General features: G+C 31.3%; 3 protein-coding genes and 1 pseudogene across 3 annotated transcripts; 1 reads left to right on the top strand and 3 right to left on the bottom strand.

The window, feature by feature from the left end:
* Positions 1 to 3,702: 3,702 nt before the first annotated feature.
* On the bottom strand, positions 3,703 to 4,778 carry LOC132925634 (uncharacterized; annotated as a pseudogene).
* A 7,900-nt stretch (positions 4,779 to 12,678) lies between these two features.
* Positions 12,679 to 15,072, bottom strand: LOC132927796 (SCAN domain-containing protein 3-like). Its single transcript, XM_060992385.1, has one exon. It carries the CDS (start codon positions 14,741 to 14,743, stop codon positions 12,953 to 12,955), a length of 1,791 nt encoding a protein of 596 aa, XP_060848368.1. The 5' UTR covers positions 14,744 to 15,072; the 3' UTR covers positions 12,679 to 12,952.
* A 234-nt stretch (positions 15,073 to 15,306) lies between these two features.
* LOC132925633 (uncharacterized) lies at positions 15,307 to 18,881 on the top strand. Its single transcript, XM_060990011.1, has 5 exons — positions 15,307 to 15,354; positions 15,488 to 16,026; positions 16,089 to 17,208; positions 18,338 to 18,605; positions 18,718 to 18,881. The coding sequence occupies exons 1-5, from the start codon at positions 15,307 to 15,309 to the stop codon at positions 18,879 to 18,881; spliced, it is 2,139 nt and encodes a 712-aa protein (XP_060845994.1).
* Positions 18,882 to 19,091: 210 nt separating this feature from the next.
* Positions 19,092 to 21,324, bottom strand: LOC132925632 (zinc finger BED domain-containing protein 4-like). Its single transcript, XM_060990010.1, has 4 exons — positions 21,309 to 21,324; positions 19,779 to 21,253; positions 19,453 to 19,687; positions 19,092 to 19,144 (listed from the first exon to the last, which is right to left on the bottom strand). Exons 1-4 carry the CDS (start codon positions 21,322 to 21,324, stop codon positions 19,092 to 19,094), a joined length of 1,779 nt encoding a protein of 592 aa, XP_060845993.1.
* Positions 21,325 to 22,930: the final 1,606 nt, after the last annotated feature.

Raw genomic sequence — 22,930 nt, 5'->3', positions numbered from 1 at the left:
AATGAGTGCAAGTTCAAGCGAAGATATACCATTACAGATTAATTAGAAGTCTATTAACGAGTGTTCAACAATTGTTGCCTCGCACGTAAGTAAGAATTCAATTCAACATATTTTAGTGAAACGTCAAAGAGACTCAATGTTGAAACCTACAAAGAATCAAAATCTATTGATGAAATATGTCTAGTTGTCAAACACTAAAAAGTGAATTATTTTTATTAAAAAAAAAAAAAAATGAAAACACGCTACTATTTACGATATATGAGAATTGTAAATATTTAAGTAAATTTATCTGCTAGTTAATAGATGAAACATTCGAGGCACGTCCAATACATTTTTGAACAAATATATGTTATTTATGGATCGATTAAACGTGGAACTGAAGAAATTTTTGTATCATTAGTATTTGCCCTAATGAATGTTTACAAAGTGAAGAGCTATTGTATACTCGAGAATTTTGTATATAAAATTAATTTTGCGTCGACAAAAATATTAGTATTAAACAAAGTAATGATTTGGAAATAATCACACTTTTAAAAAGTGGCCGTAAATTCATCAAATCAAAATTTTCCATTAGCCCATTTGACATGTTTTTTTTTCATTTATGTCTTGAGTATTTATAGATAAATTCAAAATATTTGGCTATAGAAAAAGTATGCTAATGATACTGAATTAAATGTTCTAGCAACACATTTATCTGCAATGACCTTTTTACTAGTTGATTGGTTATATTATATTATATTTGTATATTCCCTAGGTTCAGGAAGATTGGGTCACAAATAACCCGGTAAATGGTAACCAGTCGAATTTTCGATTAAAATTATTGAATTTTTCAACAATCATACTAGAATTTTGCAGATATTATTAAATCATTTTTTTTTCTTTATTTGAAATATACAATCTATACATAGGGGCACAATGAGTATATATGATAAGAGTAGGAACACATATCGTATTAAATATTAATTAAATAAACAAGTTTAACAATTAATAAAAAATACAAATATTTACATGAAACGCTTGATGTGAGAAGCCATCCATTAATGACACACACTGATGATTACTATTTTTTTTTATAATTATTATAAAGGGGGGGGGGGTCAAGAAGGTCACGGCACCTATTACGTTTGAGACGTCAGGTGGATTACAAGGAATGGAAGGAGCTGCAAGATTGCGTATTAATGGGTTATGGTTGAAGGACAGACGACAATGAAACCGTTTGTAGTGAGCTTTAGCTTCTTCTTGGACTGATTTCATTTTTAGGTCAGAATGAATAGTGTCGTTCGAGACGTAAGGTGGGGCATTTAATAGTTTTCTGAGAGCTAGATTTTGAAAAGTTTGTATTGTCGTGAAAGTTGAGCTTGTTTGTGGTACCATTAAATAATTTCGGAGATTCGCGGCGTAGAGGAGGAGAGACATTCAAAATTAAAATAACTGAAGAGTGGTCGGAATTTAAATCGAGGATATTATCAGTATTACAATAAATACTGCCTGGAATTTTTGCAATAAAAATATCTAAAATGTCTGGGTTCTTACGAACTGAGGTTGGCCAATATGTTGGGCCTGGGGGAGCAAGAACTTTAAGATTATGTTGAGAAACAAAATTGTGTAAAACTAAACCACGCGGGTTGTTTGCACAACAGCCCCAGGAGTTGTGCTTTGCATTAAAGTCGCCGCCAATTATATAATTGTTGCCCATTGAATTAAAATAATTAGAATAATGTTGTACTGTAATTTTATGTTTGGGGGGGGGAGTAGATCGCAGCGATGGTAATGGGGATATTATTTAATTTTACTCTAAGTGCACATGATTGCAGATGATCGAGACAGAAGTTCGGAAGAGGTTCAAACAGGATAGAGGCTTTTATTAGTATAGCAACACCACCGTGGGCTGTATTATCGGGATGGTTAGTTTTTAATAGCTTATATCCGGGGATAAGAATTGTTGAGTATTTAGTGAAATGTGTTTCAGTAATTAAGGCTATGTCAATACGTTTATTGTATAGTACAGTTTGGAGTTCGGTGACGTGGTTCTTTAAACCGTTAGCATTGAATTGTAGTATTAATAGGGATTTATTTATAATTATGTTGTACGACATTAGACTTTGACGAGTAGCTTTTCTATTACTTTGGTAAGTAGTGATATTAGAGGATTTATAAGAGATTTGAAGTCCTCAAGGAATCTAGTGATAGTAATATTTGAATTGGGAGTTGACGGAGAAGCCGTGTTGTTATGTCTCCCAGAAGTGGCCTGAGCATAGGTGGGGGTGTGAGAATTAGACTGATTTGGGTGTGTGTCATTTGTGGGGTGACTATCTTTGACATTTGTAAAGTTATATTTAGTATTAGTATTAATTGATACAAGGTGACTTGGAGTGAATGATTTCCTTTTGGCACGCTGGAGATCCTTGTAGATGGAACAGCCTTTGTAACAAGAAGGATGATTGCCTGAACAGAGAGCACATTTTGGAGGATCCGAGCGTTAATTTGGACAGTCGGGAGACTTGTGAACAGCACCGCAGCGAACACATCTTGAGGGGTAGCCGCAGTAGGTTTTCGTGTGACCGTATTCCTGGCAGTTGTTGCATTGGCTTAACGTTTTAGGCTTGTAGGGCTCTTCAACTTTAATTTTTGTGTACAATAATGAAGTAAGTTGGAAAATTTCATAGGATTTGATATTTGGCTCTAAGTCTACGAAAAAAAGTGGGAGTGGTGCTTTGGTTACTTTGTGAAGTACGTTTGTAACACGTCTTACGTCGAACAGGCGAACTACAAGTTCCTCTTTGATTGTTTTCGGGTCCATGGTTGGATGGAGGTTTCGTATGACAACACGGAGAGGTTTGTCTTCTTTCAGTTGATATGTATGAAATTCGGCCTCTTGTTCTTTTAAAAAATGAATTAGGGTTCTATAGGATACCGGGTTAGCTGTTTGGATTTTTAAACGGTCGGCGGATGCTTTGCAGAAGAAATTATCGACACCGATTAATTCGATGAGTGCTGTTGATAAATCTAGGTAATTCTTTACACCTCTTACACAAATATAGGAGGGGGAGGTTTGAATACATCGTTAGGACTATCGTCGATCATATCTGTGTTCGATGGTGGAGTAGTAACAGACTCCTCATCTTGGGTGAGAATTTGGAACCGATTTGTTGAATTAAACATTTGGTTTTTTTGTTATTTTGTAACTTATTGTTATGAGTATGATCGCTTAAAGATGACGTATGAGGTTTTTATGTAATTGTACTGATTACGTAAACAGATGAATAATAGAAATGTTATATACGTACTAATACGTAGTATAATAACAATTTAACATAGTAAAGTGAATAGTTCTAGTAAATTTAAATAAAGTAATTGTAAGTTTATTTAACACTATTAAAAACACATTGTCACCAATGTGATCACTAATTCGTTACACGAGCAGGAGCGCACGATTTGATACGTGCGTATCGACCGACTTCCACCGCGGGATTGTGTTAACTTCGGGCATAAAATATGAACAATTCGTTTATAATATCAAAAATCTTTATTAAATGAACAACAACTACACGCAAAAGCTAAGTAAAAATAACGATCGGTTACGTTAAGCAGCCGTGCGGTGAACGGCACACAACCAACTGATTAAATCATTTAAATTTAATTTTGAGGAATTAGAGGTTCAATAAGACGTAAATGTTAGTTCATTTACTAAGTAAGAAAAGATTAATTAACTTCTCTTTGAGTAGCTGCTAATATCTGTTCCTTTTTAAGTTCTGCACAAGCATTTACAATCTTATTTTTTAGATCTTGAACATTTAAAGGTGGAGTTGAATACACTACATTCTTCAAATGTCCCCACAGAAAAAAATCTAATGGCGTGAGATCTGGAGGAGATCTCGGTGGTCAAGCTACTGCTCCATATGTACCCATCCATCGATTGCCAAATTTATTTTTTAAATACTCTCTTACAACAATTGCATTTGCTCCATCTTGTTGAAAAAATAAATTAGTTCTAGTCTAATGGAATATTGTCCATGTATGTAGGTAAAACATCAGTTAAAAACTCCAAATATCTTCTCCCAGTAAGTGTTCCATCGTAAAAATACGGGCCTAGAAGTCTCCCATCTAGTAACCCACACCAAATGTTAGTTCCCCAAACTGTTTGATGATTTGTATCAGTCGTCCAATATGGATTGTGATCAGCCCAATACCGGTTATTTTGTTTACTAATTATACCGTTGTTGGTAAACTTTGATTCATCGGTCCAACAGATAAATCGTAGAAAATCAGGTTCGTCGTGTAATTGTATCATACACCATGCAATAAATATAAGTCTACGATTAGAATCACCTGGTATCAACTTTTGTACTAAATCAGGCCTATACGGGTGCAATTTATTTTTTTTCAAAATTTTATAAACTTTTTTATAAGAAATTCCAATTTCGTTGCTTAAATGCCTAATTGAAGATCGAGGATTTAATTGAACATATGCTAATACCTGCAATTCGTCCTGTTCGTTTGCCTGTTCAATCAACTGTTTTTGATTACGTCGATTATCACCTTGTCTTGCGGGTAGTTCACCACTATTTCTCAAAGACGATTCAATTCGGACAAAGTAATTGTGAGGAGGGTGATATCGTTCTGCATAAAGTCTAGCGGCATTTCGTGAATTACGTCGACATTCACCATAAACTAAAAGCATATCAACTTTTTCATTGTTACTTGGCATTTTTAAATTTCAATGAAATACTTGCGTTACATACGAGTTTAAGACTTGTAATGACTTTCAATAACCACATTTAAACAAATGCTAAAACTTATCAGTTATAATAAGTTATTATTGTCAGATTTATACGGACATTAAGATAATATCATTCTTAGCACACGATAAATAAATTTGGTTTATTTTAGTAACGGCTACAAATAAAATAATCTTAGAGATTACAAGTAATTACCCACTTGTATCATGAAAAATAACAATAAATGATAAAGTTAATAATTTAAATAGAAACTTTAATAATAGAAGTTATGAGAAATAAATCAAATCAGTTTGTTTAATATTTTCTTAGTAAATGAACTAACATTTACGTCTAATTGAGGTTAATTAATTCCTCAAAATTAAATTTAAATGATTTAAATAATACCTGTTGCAAGTTGTATTGCGCATGCGCACACGAGAAGATCTAAAAATGTAAAAATCATCAAGAAATGTGTATTTATGTATTCCCTATCCTCTCCCAAAAACCGCATATTAATCCGATGTCACTGAACAGAATTATTTAGTGTTACCTTTAAAAGGAATCACACTGTATAGTTGTAATGTTGTACATAAGAATGACTAAATAACAGAATATTATTTTAAGGAGCGGGGATCATTAAATGCCGAGTCGAAAAAAAAATGAATAATGAAATTAGCGACGTCGACGACAACAACGGAGCGATCGGTCCGTCGTGGTGTATTGCGACTAATAACTTTTAATTTTAATATCTTTTAATTATTGTTATTTTGTGCAATTATTTATTTATTTTGTTTCGATTAATAACTATTTGTTTATTTTTCTCATATCGAAGTAGGTACGCACCAAAGCGTTTATGGCGAGGAAATATTTTAATAAAAAATAGCACGACACTATAAATAATACTTAATTCCTCTTCTCGTCGAGCGGCAGTCAGATAAAACCCGTTTGTCTATCCCACCGAATCAATTATTATCGGTACACTTGCTGTGTAGTAAAGCCGCGTCCGTGCGCACAAGTTGGCCGCCAAGGTACGATCTCATTCCGAATAGAATATAGTACTCGTTATCGTGGTCATTTGAGAAATAGTACAATTTTGTCAAGGTTTAAGAAATCTCTACAGATACAGTCACACGATAGTGATACAAACGGTGGAATGGGAGAACTGCACTGTCACACTGGAGCCTACGGTATAGACCAGGCGTGCCCAACCTTTTTTAACTTGCGGGCCACATTCAAAATTTATATTTATACTGCGGGCCGTATATGCTTCACGGGTTTTTTTTTTGTTCATTTCGATAAAATATAGACTAGTCATAGGTATATCTATTGTACATTTTATCGGATATATTATATCCGATATAATATTATCTTTGTTCACTTATCGAATTTATGACTCAAATCGTATGTATTTAAAGTTCTCAATATTTCCACGCTATAGTTGTTAGTTTATTTTCGTCATTAGAAATTGTAGGTTCACATTAAGACGTCTCAAAATAAAAAGCGCAAAATTGATACCGAATGCCGTGTTTTTAATGATAATTGGAGTCTAAGTTATTTTTTTATCGAGTATCGAAATAAAGCTATGTGTTTGATATGCTACGAAACTGTGGCGGTATTTAAAGAATTTAATATTAAAAGACATTATGAAAGTAAATATCAAAACAAATACGTCAATTGTGAAGGTAAATATTTATCATATTTTTTTATTTTTCTGAAGAGGGTATTTAGGTATTTCGCTAACTAAGTGTAGAAATAAATGCTTAAATTTATATTTTTAGGGAATCTTAGAACTTCTTTGTTAACAAGCCCAAATTTCACACAAATTTTTTTTTATTAATATTCTAAAATCTATATACTTAAATTATTAAATTATTTATTTATTTGTAGGTAGCATCTATTACACTGATTTATTTATATTAATATTCTAAAATCCAACGCATTTTTTTTATATAAAAATTTTATTATTAATAATAATTTTTTTTACACCTATATAAATTTCTAATTTTTATAAAATGGTCACGGGCCGGTTGGAACACCTTTGCGGGCCGGATCCGGCCTATCCGGTCTATACTATAGACACTCCAATCTTAAACTTTTTTTACGGCACTGACGATGTTAGCTGTTTTCTAGTCGCTAATCACTACATGCTACATGCCCATAGCCCATATTATATAGTAATTTTTCAAAATTGTCTAAAATTAGATTTATATTATGATAACTATACAGGGTGATTTTTTTATCGTGAACCAGTAAATATCTCGGTAAATATTAGGAATTTTAAAATAATTTTTTTTTTAAACTTTCTAGGTTTTACTATTTTACACTGTGTTACAAGTTTGATAATTTTAACTTCTTCCCTTATTTGATAAAAAACTATCAACTTTCGATTTTCAAATGGCAATACATATTTTCAATAACGAAAATTTATAAACATACTGAAAAAAATAATTTTAACGTTTATAGAATTTAATTTCAGTAATCCGTTCGCGACTTATTACCGTTTAAATATTCGTTCAATTTACTGCTACCGGGTAGTTTATCAAACCCAACAGTAAAGACCAGAAGTTTTTTTTTTTTTTTTTTTATTTTTACAAGGTATTTACAATCTATTCATAGAACAATAAGTAAATTTGATATGAGTAATAAAAACATGAAAAATATGACGGAAGAAGCCACCCAATGATGACACTACCTATTTTGTTTCAGATTAGTAAGGGGATTTTCTAGGGGTCATGCATTTAGCAGGTCACGACACCAGTTGCGTTTAAGACGCCTAGCGGGATTACCCGGAATCGAAGAGATTGCCAGATTTTTTATAAGAGGGTTAGGATGGTTGGGTAACCTACTGTGAAAACGCTTATAATAAATTTTTGCTTCGTCTTTGACGGAATTCATCCTGAGGTCTTGTTGTATAGAATGGTTGGAGACGTAAGGTGGGGCATTAAGTAGTTTCCTTAGCGCAATATTTTGAAAAGTTTGAATCTTGTTGATGTTGGATTTTTTTGCATTACCCCAGAGCTGTATGCCATATGTCCAGATGGGCTTGATTAGAGATTTATAAATAAGAAGTTTAGTTTTAATGTTTGTGTATTTATTGTTATTGCAGAAAGTTTTTAACAAGCGCAGCCGTATGTTTAAATTTTGTCTTTTAGATTTAAGGTGAGGAGCCCAGGTAAGTCTGCGATCAAGTGTAAGTCCTAAATATTTGACAGAGGAAGAAGTAGGAATTTGAGTACCATATATAGATACCTCGGGGCATGGAGAGAGACGCAGTGTAAATGTAGTGTGGATAGATTTTGTCTGGTTAATTTTAACTCGCCACTTGGTATACCAGTCTTCCATAAGGGTTAGGTGATTTTGAAGATTGTATGAAGCTATTACCGGATTTGAATTGATAGAAATTATTGCCTTATCGTCTGCATAATCAGCTACTAAAGTGTTTGGAGTGGTAGGTTGATCAGCAGCATAAATGTTATAAAGTATGGGAGAGAGTATACCCCCTTGGGGAACACCGGCTGAAATATTGGATATAGTTGAATGTGCATTACCGAATCTGATTTGAAAATGACGGTTTGACAGGTAGGATTTAATGATTAGGTAAAATACAGGGTGCAAGATTTTTTTTAATTTGACAAGAAGACCATCGTGCCATACCCTGTCAAACGCTTGTGACACATCTAAGAAGGCACAAGTACAATACTGTTTTTTTTCGAGTGAGTACGAGATGGCATCGATAATCCTGTGTACCTGATGAATGGTAGAGTGGGCAGAACGGAAGCCAAATTGGGTATCAGGTAGAATCGAGTTTGAGATACTAGGTAAGATGCGCTTAAGGATCAATTTTTCCAGAATTTTTGCGAAAAAAGGCAGAAGACTAATAGGACGGAAGGAAGATACGGTATCTGGAGGTTTTTTAGGCTTGGGAATCATAATAATAGTTGAAAATTTCCATAATATTGGAAAGTAAGAAAGTCTTAAAATACAATTAAAAATGTGGGTGAGGTGTATTATAGCTTTTTTTGGTAAGCATCTGGCAACTTCGCCTGTTATGAGATCAAAACCTGGAGATTTTTTCTGTGGGTACTTATCAATAACAAATTTGACTTCACTAGGTGAAAAGTGTTTTACAGGGCGAGAAACAGGAAGAGGCGAATTTAGAGACTCGGCAACAGCAAGATTATTTACAAGAGAGAAGATTTCAGGATGGGGTTGGAATGTCTCATGAAGAAAGTCTTTAAATAATTCGGCTTTTTCCCAGTCGGAGCAGACAAAGGATCCATCTGATTTTTTAATTGGTACGTTAGGAGAATTGAGTTTACATGTTATTTTAGTGGCTCTCCAAAGACTGCCGTCATTAGGAGACAGATTCGTCAAGAATTTTTCAAGTAAAGAGGCTTTGTGTTTGTGTTTAGGTAGGGTCAGGAGGGGCAAGTACATTTAAGTTTTTTGCACTTGCGTAGGTATGAAGAACACAGCCACGAGGATTATTTGAGCGACAACCCCAACTTTGATGCTTGGCATTATAGTCGCCTCCCACAATAATATTATTGCCAAGGGTACTAAAGTAATTGTGGAAGTCTACATTTAAAACTTTGTGTTTTGGAGGGGAATATAATGCTGATATTGTCACAGGAATATTACTTAAGTGTATTAGTACAGTGCACGATTGTAAGTGATCGTAACAGTAATTTGGAAGAGTTTGAAATATTATTGAAGATTTGATGAAAATGGCGACACCACCGTGAGCAGTATTGTCCGGATGATTAGCCTTCACCAGCTTATAACCAGGAATGTAAAAATTTGAATACTGTGTAAAATGAGTTTCCGTAATGAGCGCAATGTCAATACGTTTATTGTGAAGCACGAATTGGAGCTCATTTACATGATTTTTTAAACCGTTAGCGTTGAAAAGAAGTATTGTGAGAGATTGGTTTGTGAAAGTGTTGTTAGTCATTCTTTTTATCAAGAAGAGAGGATATTACTTTGGTAAGAAGAGCTATTAGAGGGTTAATTAAAGCTTTGAATTCTTGCAGGAAGCTGGACATTAAGTTGTTAACGTCAGGAGCTGCAGGGGGAGAGGGGCGGTTATCATTTTGGCCTGAAGTGGCCTGCGCATATGTGGTTTCATGGGTATGTGTACGATTTGGAGGGTGGCTATCTTGAACAACGCGTGACTTATCTCTAACATTATCAAATGGAAAGTTACTTGTGGGTTTCTTACGACGTTGGAGGTCCTTGTATATTGAACAGCCCTTGTAGCTGGCTGGATGAGAGCCTTGACAGAGCGCGCATTTCGGTGGAGTACCAGGTGGGTTTGGACAGTCAGATGATGGATGGAAAGCGCTGCAACGAACACAGCGTGACGGATAACCACAGTACGATCTTGTGTGACCATATTCCTGACAATTCACACACTGGCTTATTGTTTTCGTCTTAAAAGGTTCCTCTACTTTAATTTTTGTATGAAGCAGAGACGTCAACTTAAATATGTCATTTGAGTAAGGGACGGGTTCCAGATCAATGAAAAAGAGCGGAAGGGGGTATTTGTTTGTTTTGTGAAGAACATTGGTCACAGATCTCACTTCAAAATGAAGGAATTCTAGCTCAGATTTTATGAGACTAATTGGAGTTGTTGGATGTAGATTCCTAATTACCACACGTATTGGCTTATCTTGTTGTAATTGATAGGTATGGTATTCAGCCTTCTCCTCCTTCAGAAAATGGATAAGTGATCTGTAGGCATCGGGAGTGCTGGTTTGGATTTTTAAACGGTCAGTAAAAGATTTACAGACAAAATTTTCGACGCCGATTTTTTCAATTAGACTTTTACATAGTTCTGGAAAGTCTTCAACTCCACGCACAAAAATTGGAGGAGGAGGTTTAATTGTAATAGAATCCATTGAGTCATCTTCACGATTAGAGTTTGTGTCCAGAAAAGCGTTCGGACCGACCGTAGGATTATTGTCTGAGTTTGAGGTTTGGGAAAGAACTGCGAATCGGTTTGAAGACGAGAATAATTTTTTGTGTACTTTATTACCCGGTGCTTGAGGTGAGGTAGGATTAGATGAGTCAGAATGATTCCTTTTATTATTATTCTGTATAGTCCATTCATTACTTGGAGAAGAGTTCGTTGTTATTTTATTAAGTTTAATCGGGCTGACCGGCTTGTTAACACCAGTGTTGTTATTTTTATTAGGATTATTCTGATTAACCATTTTAATTGGTATTGAAAAATACTATGCTAACGGTTTATCGTTTTAAGATAACAGAGCCAGAAACGGGAAGGCAGCGATAATCGACGGTGAGTGTTATATTAAATAAAATAGCAATATCTTCAGAATTTTCTGTTGACATTGTCTTCAGAGCAACATAATGTATGTGCTTACATATCATAGACTTGATTTGGTAATCAGGACAAGAACATTGAAATGTGTGAACACACAACTTACAAATAGAACATATCATTGGACAACATACATCATCATTATTTTTTTTTATTTTATAAAACTGACTTGGTGTAAATTCACTTTCAACACTCCAGTTATTCTCACTATCCAGATTGATTGTAAGTTCAAGTAATGTACTTTTATTGTGTCTTTTTTTTATTTCCTGAATCCTTGTACTTGTTTTTCCCTTAGTTAATTTTATAATTCTTTCAACTTTTTTATCACGGGTATATCTTCTAATAGTTGTTATACTTTTATCTAACCGCCCAACTTTGCAACCATTTAAATAATGATATTTTATTGTTTTGTGCATAGATTCTAGATGCATATTACAATTTATACCTAGACCTTTTCGATGGCAATATGCCCACAAACCAACTCTATTGCCATACATGCGATCAAAATATATGCCAAAGTCTCTAGTGTCTGGATCATTCATTAGCTCAAGGTTAAATTCTTTTAAAGCATTATTAAATTCATTTTCATCACACATTGATTGAAGAACTTTTAGAGTTTTATATATAATTCCTTGTTTTTCTTTGCGTGTAGGTCCAGTTATCTTGCAAATGTTTTGTCTCCAAGCTCTATCTACATGCCATGAACATAATAAACGGTGAGGTACTGAGCCCATTGTATTTTGGTTACTTTATGTCGATTGTAGTTAAGTATTTACTATTAAGATAATGTAATTTATATAGATATTAGATAATATTGAATTTTTAAAATTGTAATATCAGTCTTGTAAAGTATTTTAAATACTATTTAGGAGGTATTTATACTTGAAAAATCAAATACTTTTATACAAATACTATTGATAAACGAATTATTCGTCAGTTGTCACATATTTTTTATTTTGAAAATTATTATACTATTTGTCTATTTTATTTATATTTTCCATTTATAAATATTGAAAACTCTTGTCTCCTATTGCTGGTTTATTGTTTATTTGTGAATGTGATTATTATAAAATATAAATATACTTACAATCAACAAAATTTTTTGGGAATGATATTTTTTTATCCTCTTATTTATATTTCATTAACAACCTACTACCTAATATTAAAATGAATGTAACATGACAATTTTAAATTAGTTATTACAACATTAATTTGGAAAGCTAACTAGTAGAAAAGTAAAAAATAAAGTATTTATATTTGTTCTTAAATATATTTTTTTTAAGTATTTGATATGTATTTTAAATGCTTTCTGAATGGATGTACTTGTATCTCGGTATCTATAATTAAATACAATTTTAAAAGTATCTATTACAATACTGTGTATTGTTAATACTCAATAAAACATTTAGTAAATAGCCTTTTGGTAATAAATTTTGATAAAGTCTAGTTTATGACATGTTCAAATAGGTAATTGGGTAAAATGTAGATATAAATAAACATTATTAAAAGCCATCTCAGCATATTAGATAGTTATTGCTGTCAATGACAGATATAAAGTGTAATGATTTTTTGTTTTAACATAAAATTTGCATTTAATTATTTTAAATCAGTGGTTCCCAAGCTATTCTATTCTACGCCCCCTTTATATATTTTCAAAAATCTCGCGCCCCCCCTTTTTTAAATTGAAAAAAAATTGATCATATTTTTTTGTGTTCTTTAAAAATAAACTTTAAATTATTCAGAATGACTACTTTTTTATTGATGTTAATAATAATAATAATAATGGTAAATAAAAAAATACATAATGAAATTAGATGTTAATAATAATAATAATAATAATAATAATAATAATGGTAAATAAAAAAATACATAATGAAATTAATAAATAATGTTAATGCTGACAACACTTTTCCTTGGACAGTTTTTTTATGTTCGGCTCAATATTTGATAATGAACACCTTAAGTCAGATGCGACATCTAAACGATTTCTATGTTTGTTTTTTATAACTGCCATGCTGGAGAACCCAGATTCGCACAAATATGTAGATGAAAATTGTACAAGGACTTTTAAAGCTTCATTTGAAATTTCAGGATAAATAGGTTGGTATTTTACCCAAAATTCTTCCAAAGAGCTACCACTGTTAAAATCAATTTTCGCCCGTGAATCGTTCTTCAGCTCGATTGCCTGTTCTTGAATTATATCTGGCAATGTGTCTACGTTAGTACTGAATGGAGAACTTGTTAACATATATTGCCAACTTTTGTTCGAAAAATTTGGAAAATATCGAGTGAATTCATCAGTCAAACTGTCGAGATGTTTAATCACTATATCTTTCAATCCAGTAGGACAAAATGGTTCTTCTTCATCAGAGAGAAGTTCGTTCAGTCGACGGAAAGACGAAAAATTAGGAGTCTCTTTGTTTACTCGGCGTTTCCACAGTTGTATCTTTTCTAGAAATGAGTTGATAGTATCGTTCGCGATTATTACGTTTATATTCCTCCCTTGTAATTTGAGATTTAGGTTATTAATAGTCTCAAAAAAATCTGCTAGATATGCGAAGTAGAATGTGAAATTTTCATCAGTAAAATTTTCCCGAAGATCGTCTTTTCCTAATTGTAAAAGCATTATTTCGACTTCAGACTTTAATTCGTACAAACGCTCAAGCATATTTCCTTTGGATAACCAACGAACCTCGGTATGGAATAATAAAACAGAATGTTGGGCTGATAGCTCAGAACAAAGAATCTTAAAAAGACGTGAATTAAGAGCACTACTTTTGATGGTATTAACAATTTTTATACATACTTCTAGTACATTTTTAATTTCAAATGGCAGCGTTTTTGCAGCTAAGGCTTGGCGGTGTATTACACAATGAGAACCAATTATTGATGGATTTTTATCTTTTGCAAGCTTCACAAAACCCGATCGTGATCCTAGCATAGCAGGGGCACCGTCTGTACATACACCTACAACATTTTTCCATGAGAGGCCATTCTGATCAAAAAATATATCGATGGCAGACAAAACGTCACTGCCTTTTGAGGTAGAACTTAAGGCCTGGGAAAACATAAGCTCTTCTGCAATAGTCTTTTCATTTATAAAACGGCAGTAAACTAATAGCTGACAACAATTGGCCACATCAGTTGATTCATCACACTGAATTGCAAAGAATACGGAATTTTTTAATTTATGAATCAACTGATTTTGTATGTCCAAAGCTAATTCATCAATGCGTCGTTTGATTGTATTGTCTGAAAGAGATATTTGAGAAACTTTCCTTTTACTTTCTTCACCAAGTACTATTTCAACGGCTTTAAGTATGCTAGGCTTAATTAATGTTTCACCCAATGTATGTGGTTTCTTTTGCTGAGCCACCATAAAGGCGATGTGATATGAAGCTTCAATAATTTTTTCATTATTCTGTTGAAATTCTCCGGTTCTGTCAAGTTTAATTTTATTTAAAGAATTTTTTTTAGCAACAAAAAACTCTTTAGGTTTTTCTTTTAGCATCGGATGAGCTGTGGTTAAATGTCGTTCTAGTCGACTTGGTCGGAGAGCATCGTTACTTAACACAACGTGACAAATAACACACTGTGGCATTTGGATACCATCCTTTTGAATGAACGTGAAACCAAACTTTATATAATCGTCGTTATACAATCTTATTTTCTGTGGAGCCATTATTTTTACGTATGTACACTCGCGACGACTACGTACTACGATACTACGTGCAGTATGCGACTGCAAAACGAAACTAAATCGAGTTTAAACTAATCTAATAGCTTTTCCCTAACATCCTTTTATCGTTCCGATTAATTTACAGATAACGTAGCATAAAACTATTTATAGTTATTATCGGTTATCCATTATTGATACCCGAGAACCGATAAAGAGAACCAGTCTACTAATTTTATTTCTCTACGTTTTAAAATAAAAAAAATGTAATCAATAAAAATTGTCTTTCGTAAAAACTGCTTGCGCCTCCCCAGCAATGTGTACACGCCCCCCAAGGGGGGCGCGCCCCCCAGTTTGGGAACCAGTGTTTTAAATACAATAAAGAATAATGGAATTTAATTGTGATACTTGCAAAAGTCAATTTTCTACTAAGTTTACACTTACAAGGCATTTGAAAAATAAACATAATATAATAAATGAAGTAAAACAAAAATCATCTAAATGTATTACTTGTTCTAATTTAACATTTTCTAAAAAAGTATTATTAATTAATCATTAAAATGATCAACATGGAATATGTATTGAAAAAGAAATTATTAACTTTTCAAATGTCTCTGGTATGTATAATGGTTTAGTTAATAAAAATATGCTTTTAATCATTTTTAATAATATATAATTCATTAAAATCTAGAATTTAACAACTGGTTAAAAGAGTATGAATCAAAAAATAAATGTGAATATGTCCTTCAGACGGGGAAAAAAAAGTCAAAAGATGGCCATAGAAGTTACTATGAGTGTGGTCGAACAGGTGTTCATAAAGAAATTGATAGTATTAAAAGATCAATAAAATCACAAGGTAGTAAAAAAATTAATACCAACTGTACAAGTCACATAATATTATTTGAGCATTTAAATAAAAGTAGTTGTGAAGTAATATTCTATAAATATCACTATGGCCACCAAGAAAGTGAACTTCAACATATTAGTTTACCAATTACTAAAAAGCATGAAATAGCAACTAAATTATCGCAAGGCGTGACGATGGAAAGAATATTGGATGATTTCAGAGACAATATAGGGAGTAACTTAAAAAGAGAAGATCTTATTACACGAGCCGATTTGCACAATGTCAAACAAAAGTACAATATCACCATACAGGATGGTCAATTACACAAAAATGATGCTACAAGAGTTGATATTTGGGTAGAACAGATGAAACAAGAAGGAGAAAATAATCCAGTTATATATTACAAAAAGTGCCCAGCTTTGCATAAGAAAACAATATTAAAGTAGTTTTTTTAACTTTTTATAATAGGTGAAGTAGATGGAAACAACATATTGGACATAAAAGACTTTTGCATTATATTAATGGACCTAAGCCAAATGCATATGTTAAAACAATTTGGAAATGGAAAAATAGTTTGTATTGGACACATGGCCTTAATGCTTATGATTTTGAGTTAGTTACATTATTAGTAGTTGATGATTTTGGTTCTGGATTTCCATGTTGTTATATGTTCACAAATTTAAAGGATACAACAATTTACACAGTTATGTTTTCAACTATAAAAAGTAAAGTAGGTTTAATAAGTCCAATTACTTTTATGACAGATATAGTTGAGACGTTTTATTCGGCTTGGGAAAATACAATGGGCTCAGTACCTCACCGTTTATTATGTTCATGGCATGTAGATAGAGCTTGGAGACAAAACATTTGCAAGATAACTGGACCTACACGCAAAGAAAAACAAGGAATTATATATAAAACTCTAAAAGTTCTTCAATCAATGTGTGATGAAAATGAATTTAATAATGCTTTAAAAGAATTTAACCTTGAGCTAATGAATGATCCAGACACTAGAGACTTTGGCATATATTTTGATCGCATGTATGGCAATAGAGTTGGTTTGTGGGCATATTGCCATCGAAAAGGTCTAGGTATAAATTGTAATATGCATCTAGAATCTATGCACAAAACAATAAAATATCATTATTTAAATGGTTGCAAAGTTGGGCGGTTAGATAAAAGTATAACAACTATTAGAAGATATACCCGTGATAAAAAAGTTGAAAGAATTATAAAATTAACTAAGGGAAAAACAAGTACAAGGATTCAGGAAATAAAAAAAAGACACAATAAAAGTACATTACTTGAACTTACAATCAATCTGGATAGTGAGAATAACTGGAGTGTTGAAAGTGAATTTACACCAAGTCAGTTTTATAAAATAAAAAAAAATAATGATGATGTATGTTGTCCAATGATATGTTCTATTTGTAAGTTGTGTGTTCACACATTTCAATGTTCTTGTCCTGATTACCAAATCAAGTCTATGATATGTAAGCACATACATTATGTTGCTCTGAAGACAATGTCAACAGAAAATTCTGAAGATATTGCTATTTTGTCAGCAGCAGATACAGAAAATATAAATTTTGATGCAACTTCAAACAAAGATGATGAAATACAAGTTCATATTAAGACACTTGAAAAAAAAAAACAGAAAATATGCAAGAACAATTTAAAGAAAAGGCCATTAGTCTAGCCAATAAAATAAACAATATAAAAAACAGTGAACATCTTAAACAAGCATTAAAACAATTAAACTCTTTAGAAGCATTCATTGATGCAACATCAAATAATGACGAGACACATGAAGATTTTAGTAAGATAGTAAATGAACCACCAAATAAAAAACTTAAAACTCAAGACACATTCTTCTCTACAAAAAAAAAAAAACAGGAAAAACCTAACGAATTAATAAAACCAACGAGAGTTGAAACTGAACAGCTCAATACTATACTACTAAAAAAAAAAAATATATTTTAAGTTGTGACGAAACTGAACATTCTTATTTTAAGAAGTAAAATTAATAGATGTTTTTTGATTTTTTTTTAGCACTTTAAATATTATTATTATACTTTATACATTTGACATGTTTTTTAACAACTAAAATGAAATGACAAACTGTAAATTATTTTAACACTTAAATTGTTATTATTATATTATTTATACAACATGTAGTAAACGGAAACAAATTCAAAATAATTAACTTTTCAAATATAATATGTGGTATGTATTGATAACAGCCTAACAATGATAGTGGTGAATAAATTACGCGCATGCGCAGAGTGCATAAGGTGCATTCCTGTGTTTAGACGCTCCTCTCTATGAGATCTATGGTTATCAGTAAGAATTCATGATAACAACCTTGTGATATGAATTCAGCTGTTAATAAATAGGTACCGAAATTTAAATAAGATTATAGATGATATATATTTTATTCTTCTTTTATAATTTGAAAATTTGTATTACAATGTAACATTGATTTAACGAGCCATTACCTAATAATTTATTTGTTATTTAATGAATGACTTTTATACAATCGAGCATAGACCTGTTTACTTCCTTAATATATTGTTTAAGGTCGTTTAATTAAATATTAAATAATATCAAATGCGATGAATGTTAACAGGCATTAGTAGGGCTGAGCAAAAATGTCCATAAAAGTACTTAAATAAAATATTTAAGTATACACAAAAATATACTAATACAATAATTATATGAATATTATTTAAAGTACTAGCCATTTTTTTTAGCTTTTAGATTTCTACTACCAAGCTTCATACGTGCCATGGCCCCAAATTAATTTGATATACAGAGTGAAATACTTGAATATTTTTGGAATGAACAATGGGATAACTGCTATTCGTAGACTGTTTAAAGAATTGAATAGTATAAGTCCGTCTTGTAAACAATTATACATTGAAATGATTTCTTATGAACAATCCTTGAGTTCTGTCAACATAACACAAGTCAGTAAATTGTACAACGAAGTATGCTATAACTTGGGACATGGTGATGTTGGTAAGTTTAGTCATCGATTTTCTTAAATGATATACTTCTTACTCCGAAGTCCAAGGTGAATAATGACATTAACTATTTTACTTACGTGATATTCCTATTTATCTATTTACAGAGTTGTGGGCTCATTATATTCGATTTGAGTACATGCATATTGAACGATATACAGCAAAGAATATTTACAAATCATCTTTGGAATATTTGGGACCAGAGTTATTTGGCGTTTTGACAACAGAGTTTGGAAATATCAAAAGTGAATATGAGTATGTATACAACTGATAATATCTAAATACAATAATAATTGTAGATCTTAGTATCGCCACAGTGCTTTAGTTTTACCTATTAAGTCTACGTATGATAGTAATACATTTTAGTGATGGGAGTTTTTGTTCCATTTTGTGAATCGTTCTTATCGTTCCAGGTCCGGAAAAGGAACGAGTTCAAATGATTCGTTCCTTCGGTCCTTTCGTTCACAAAATATATTATAGTTCACAGTGTACGGGCCCGGTTATTACCGGGCGGCGGAACCGGTATTCCGTTAACTGAAATAATTATAACTCAATTGTAACATATTGACCACCGTAAACACATTATCACAAATATTAATAATCGATATTTTGGATTGTATTCATGTTTTATAATTAGGATTAGGAATAGGTATTTATAAATTATAAAATAAAAAACCCAACAGTGTTTTTTGCAGTCTTTGCATTTATATTTCAATAACATAAAATTCAATAAATTACTATTTAAAATAATAATAGTACAAAAAATGATTAGGAAAATATGTATTATAGATTGCCATTTAAAAACATTAATGTTTCCATATTTTTTATGGAAAGTCTATTACGCCTGTCTGTTTGTGTGTATCCTGCTTTAGAAAACGTTCGTTCGCATGGAACTGATGTTGATGGCACTCCCAATCTTTGTAACATCAAATGGTATATATTTGGATATATACGTTTCATTTCCTTCCACCATACAAGAGGATCTGATTTCCTTGGGATTAAAGGCTCATTAAGAAATTTATCTAATTTCACAATTGCATCGGAAGTGTCAGTTCTCACTGTTGTAACTTCTTTTACCTAAAAAAAATATTATATGTAATAGGCTATTAATTATCATAAATTATCGTTATTTAATAAATTGTTTAAAAATGTAAATTAAAATTCATACCTGTGAATCAAAGGTTTCTTTTTTTTCAGTTGACATAGTGATTTGTTCGTTATCTGTAACTATATTTTCTTCTTGATTAATAGATTGTCTTTTGCGTTTAATTATACTTGAAATCTTGCCCACGACGTTTTGATAAGTACGGATATAATATGTTTCGCTACTAAATCCTTTTTTTTTAAAACGTGGATCAATTAAAGTTGCTTCAGCAAAAGTAGAATTGTCTTCCATACCGGAAAATCTGTTTTCGGCTTTTTTTTCCATCTTTAAAATCATAGAATAAATACCAAGTGGTAAGTTTTTCTCAGTTCTCATTGTTTTTATGTGAGATAACAATGCATTTGTGAGAACTATAACTTTGGAAATTGATACCCCTTTTTCCGAACTTAACTCAATTGTAACTTCTTTAAAAGGCTTAAAAAGTTTGCAATAATAATCCATTAAATTAAAATCTGACGCCGTCAACATTTCAGTATTACCAATCATAGCCAAAGTGGATACTAATGGATCTTTTGTCTCTAAACACCTATTAAACATATCATAAGTCGAGTTCCATCTCGTTATCACATCTTGTTTCAGTTTTAGTACTGGATAATTCATCTGAATTTGTGTGTTTTTTAATTTTGCTGCTGCTTGAGAACTACGCTTAAAATGCTCTACTATTTTTTTAAACTTTTTATGTATTTCTTTAATTTCTTCTAACCCACATTGGGCTATCAAATTTATGCTATGCGCTAAACAAGGAATGTGTTTCCAATTTTTATTTGAACTTATTGCAGCTGTAATATTACTAGCGTTATCGCTAATAGCTATTTTAACTTTATTTACAATACTCCACTCTTCAAAACAATTGTTTAAAAATGTCGATAAATTTATTGCTGTATGTGATAATTCAAAATAATAGCATCCTAGTAAATGAGATTTTAAAACGCATAGTTCAGTATCAATAAAATGTACTGTAACAGCGACGTAACTTTCGTTATTAACAGATGTCCAACCGTCCGTACTCATTGCTATATATGATGCATTATCTAAACTCCTTTTAACCTTTTCCCTGGTGTTTTCTAATAATTGAGGTAAAATATTATAAGTAATTGTTTTTCTACTTGGCAAAGAATAGCTTGGATTTAATAATGATACAAATTTTTTAAACTCTTTATTTTCGACCAAACTAAACCGTTGGTATTCTTTAGCCATCATTATACCTAACTGCTCATCAATTTTTTTAGATTTCGAAATAGGCATCGGCCTTGATGTATACGCATCTATGGATACTTGTGTTTTTGTAACGTTAGCTGTTTTATTTTTAATTATAGGTGTAATAGTAGTTAAATTAGAATGGGAAGGTTCGGATATGGAAACATTATCAGGTTCATCGATGTTTTTTTCGAGAATTTCTATAGATCTTTTTTTCCTGGCTTCGTATTGAACTATGTGTTTTCGTTTTAAATGTCTCGTTAAATTAGCCGTAGAACCCCCTTTATAAGAAATAGTATTAGAACAAAAATTGCATTTTGCTTTTTCACCATCAACCACTTTTTTTATCCATTATACCAAGAATAATATTACTAAATTACTTATTAATTTAATTTATAGAAAATATAAATGAAATGTAACTTACTATTTTGTCGTTTAATCAACTAAAATTGACAAAATGTCTTATAAATGTAATATTAATAATTTTATGCACATAGACACCGCGATTGAAAAATAAACTGTACAACTGTAGAAGTGTAGAGTGTAGGCTCAACTAATTTAAGAACCTAACAATATAATAAAAGACAAAATAATAGATATTTTATTAATACATTCTAATATTATTAATGTATATTAGTTTTCATTTGTTATGCCTTAAGCACAATATTATAACGTTTCTATAAATATAAAATATGTGTATTGTAATTAAATGAACTTCTTTAGATAGCCAACTCGGTATAAATAGGATTTTATGTTCGACATTGATATGGTTGTGTAAGTAGCATTAAAAAAAAATTATACTAATTACAAATAATTTTTTACATATATATATATATATATATATATATTACAGAAAAGATGTACCTCAATTAAATCATATATATATAACATCAGATAAAAGAATAGAAAAATATATAGTGGAGGACATTCCCGAGAAACATTCCACCACAGACATTTTTATAATATCAGTATTCGAATGGGTCAAGAGAAATTTACAGATTGACAATTTAACTGTAAGTTATTGGCATCTATTATAATATAAATTTACAAATTGTCTCTAATTATAAAATTGTTTAACTATTTAAAAATTGCAGATGAAAGACCTTATCAATTATATTATTATTTTTTCCAAAATTATTTCCTTAAATTTCCTAAATGACTTTTCCCCCCCCTTCATCAAAAAATCAATATATTCATTAGTACAACAACAAATTTCTCTTCGTTTTCGACTGACCAATAAACACCGCTATAATTATTCTCTAAATCCTTCATTTTCTTTCTCTCAACTAAAAAAATCCAAACTCTTCTATACCCTAGTAAATATACCTCCTGTTCTGTTTTTTTCTTACTTCCGGCGATCTCTTTCTGAACCAGCTCTTTTTAATCCTACTATAATGAAAAAACACTGTTTCCAAATCTATCAAAATTTTATCAAAATTCTTAATGACCATCTTCATACCGATATAACCTCTTTTACAAAAGATTTCCGGATGCATCTTAAATCATACAAGCTCAAAATTCAAGAAATAGAAACATATCTAAAAATAAACTCATTAAAACAAATACCTAACACAGCAATATTCTATGCAATGGAAACACCGGCCAGCGATCACCAAGATAAAAAAAAAAAATTCTACCCGAGGTATATAGTTATAGTTTTTATTAAAAATTTAAATAAATAATTTAAATAATAATTTATAATAATTATTTTTTTTACAGGAGCAATGAACAAAAATTATTAAATAACAAAAATTTTATTTATTGTAAAACATTAAAATAGATAGGAGTGTATTATAGATGAGTTTTTTATTATGTAGTTCGATTGAACATTTGATGTCAACGTTTTGTCCGTTTTGTTGAAGATAAATCTGTAGATATTAACAAATACGTCAAAATATAAGAAAGAGATCTTTTAAAACTGATAGAACACATTTTTTTATTCTTTAAATAATATTATT

Source organism: Rhopalosiphum padi, chromosome 3, assembly GCF_020882245.1.
Source record: "Rhopalosiphum padi isolate XX-2018 chromosome 3, ASM2088224v1, whole genome shotgun sequence".
NCBI classification, from domain to species: Eukaryota; Metazoa; Arthropoda; class Insecta; order Hemiptera; family Aphididae; genus Rhopalosiphum; species Rhopalosiphum padi.
The sequence above is the reverse complement of the archived record's forward strand: the minus strand, read 5'-3'. Positions and strand labels throughout refer to the sequence as shown.

Bases quoted from the DNA above. Each gene is read 5' to 3' on its own strand.
- LOC132927796 (XM_060992385.1), bottom strand. From the start codon at position 14,743: ATGGCTCCACAGAAAATAAGATTGTATAACGACGATTATATAAAGTTT.
- LOC132925633 (XM_060990011.1), top strand. From the start codon at position 15,307: ATGGAATATGTATTGAAAAAGAAATTATTAACTTTTCAAATGTCTCTG. The intron at 15,355-15,487 runs GTATGTATAATG...TATGTCCTTCAG, and splicing joins TAACTTTTCAAATGTCTCTG to ACGGGGAAAAAAAAGTCAAA. The intron at 16,027-16,088 runs GTAGTTTTTTTA...TGGACATAAAAG, and splicing joins CATAAGAAAACAATATTAAA to ACTTTTGCATTATATTAATG.
- LOC132925632 (XM_060990010.1), bottom strand. The intron at 19,688-19,778 runs GTATGAATTTTA...TATTTTTTTTAG, and splicing joins AAGAAACCTTTGATTCACAG to GTAAAAGAAGTTACAACAGT. The intron at 19,145-19,452 runs GTAATAGACTTT...TAATTATTTCAG, and splicing joins ATACACACAAACAGACAGGC to TTAACGGAATACCGGTTCCG.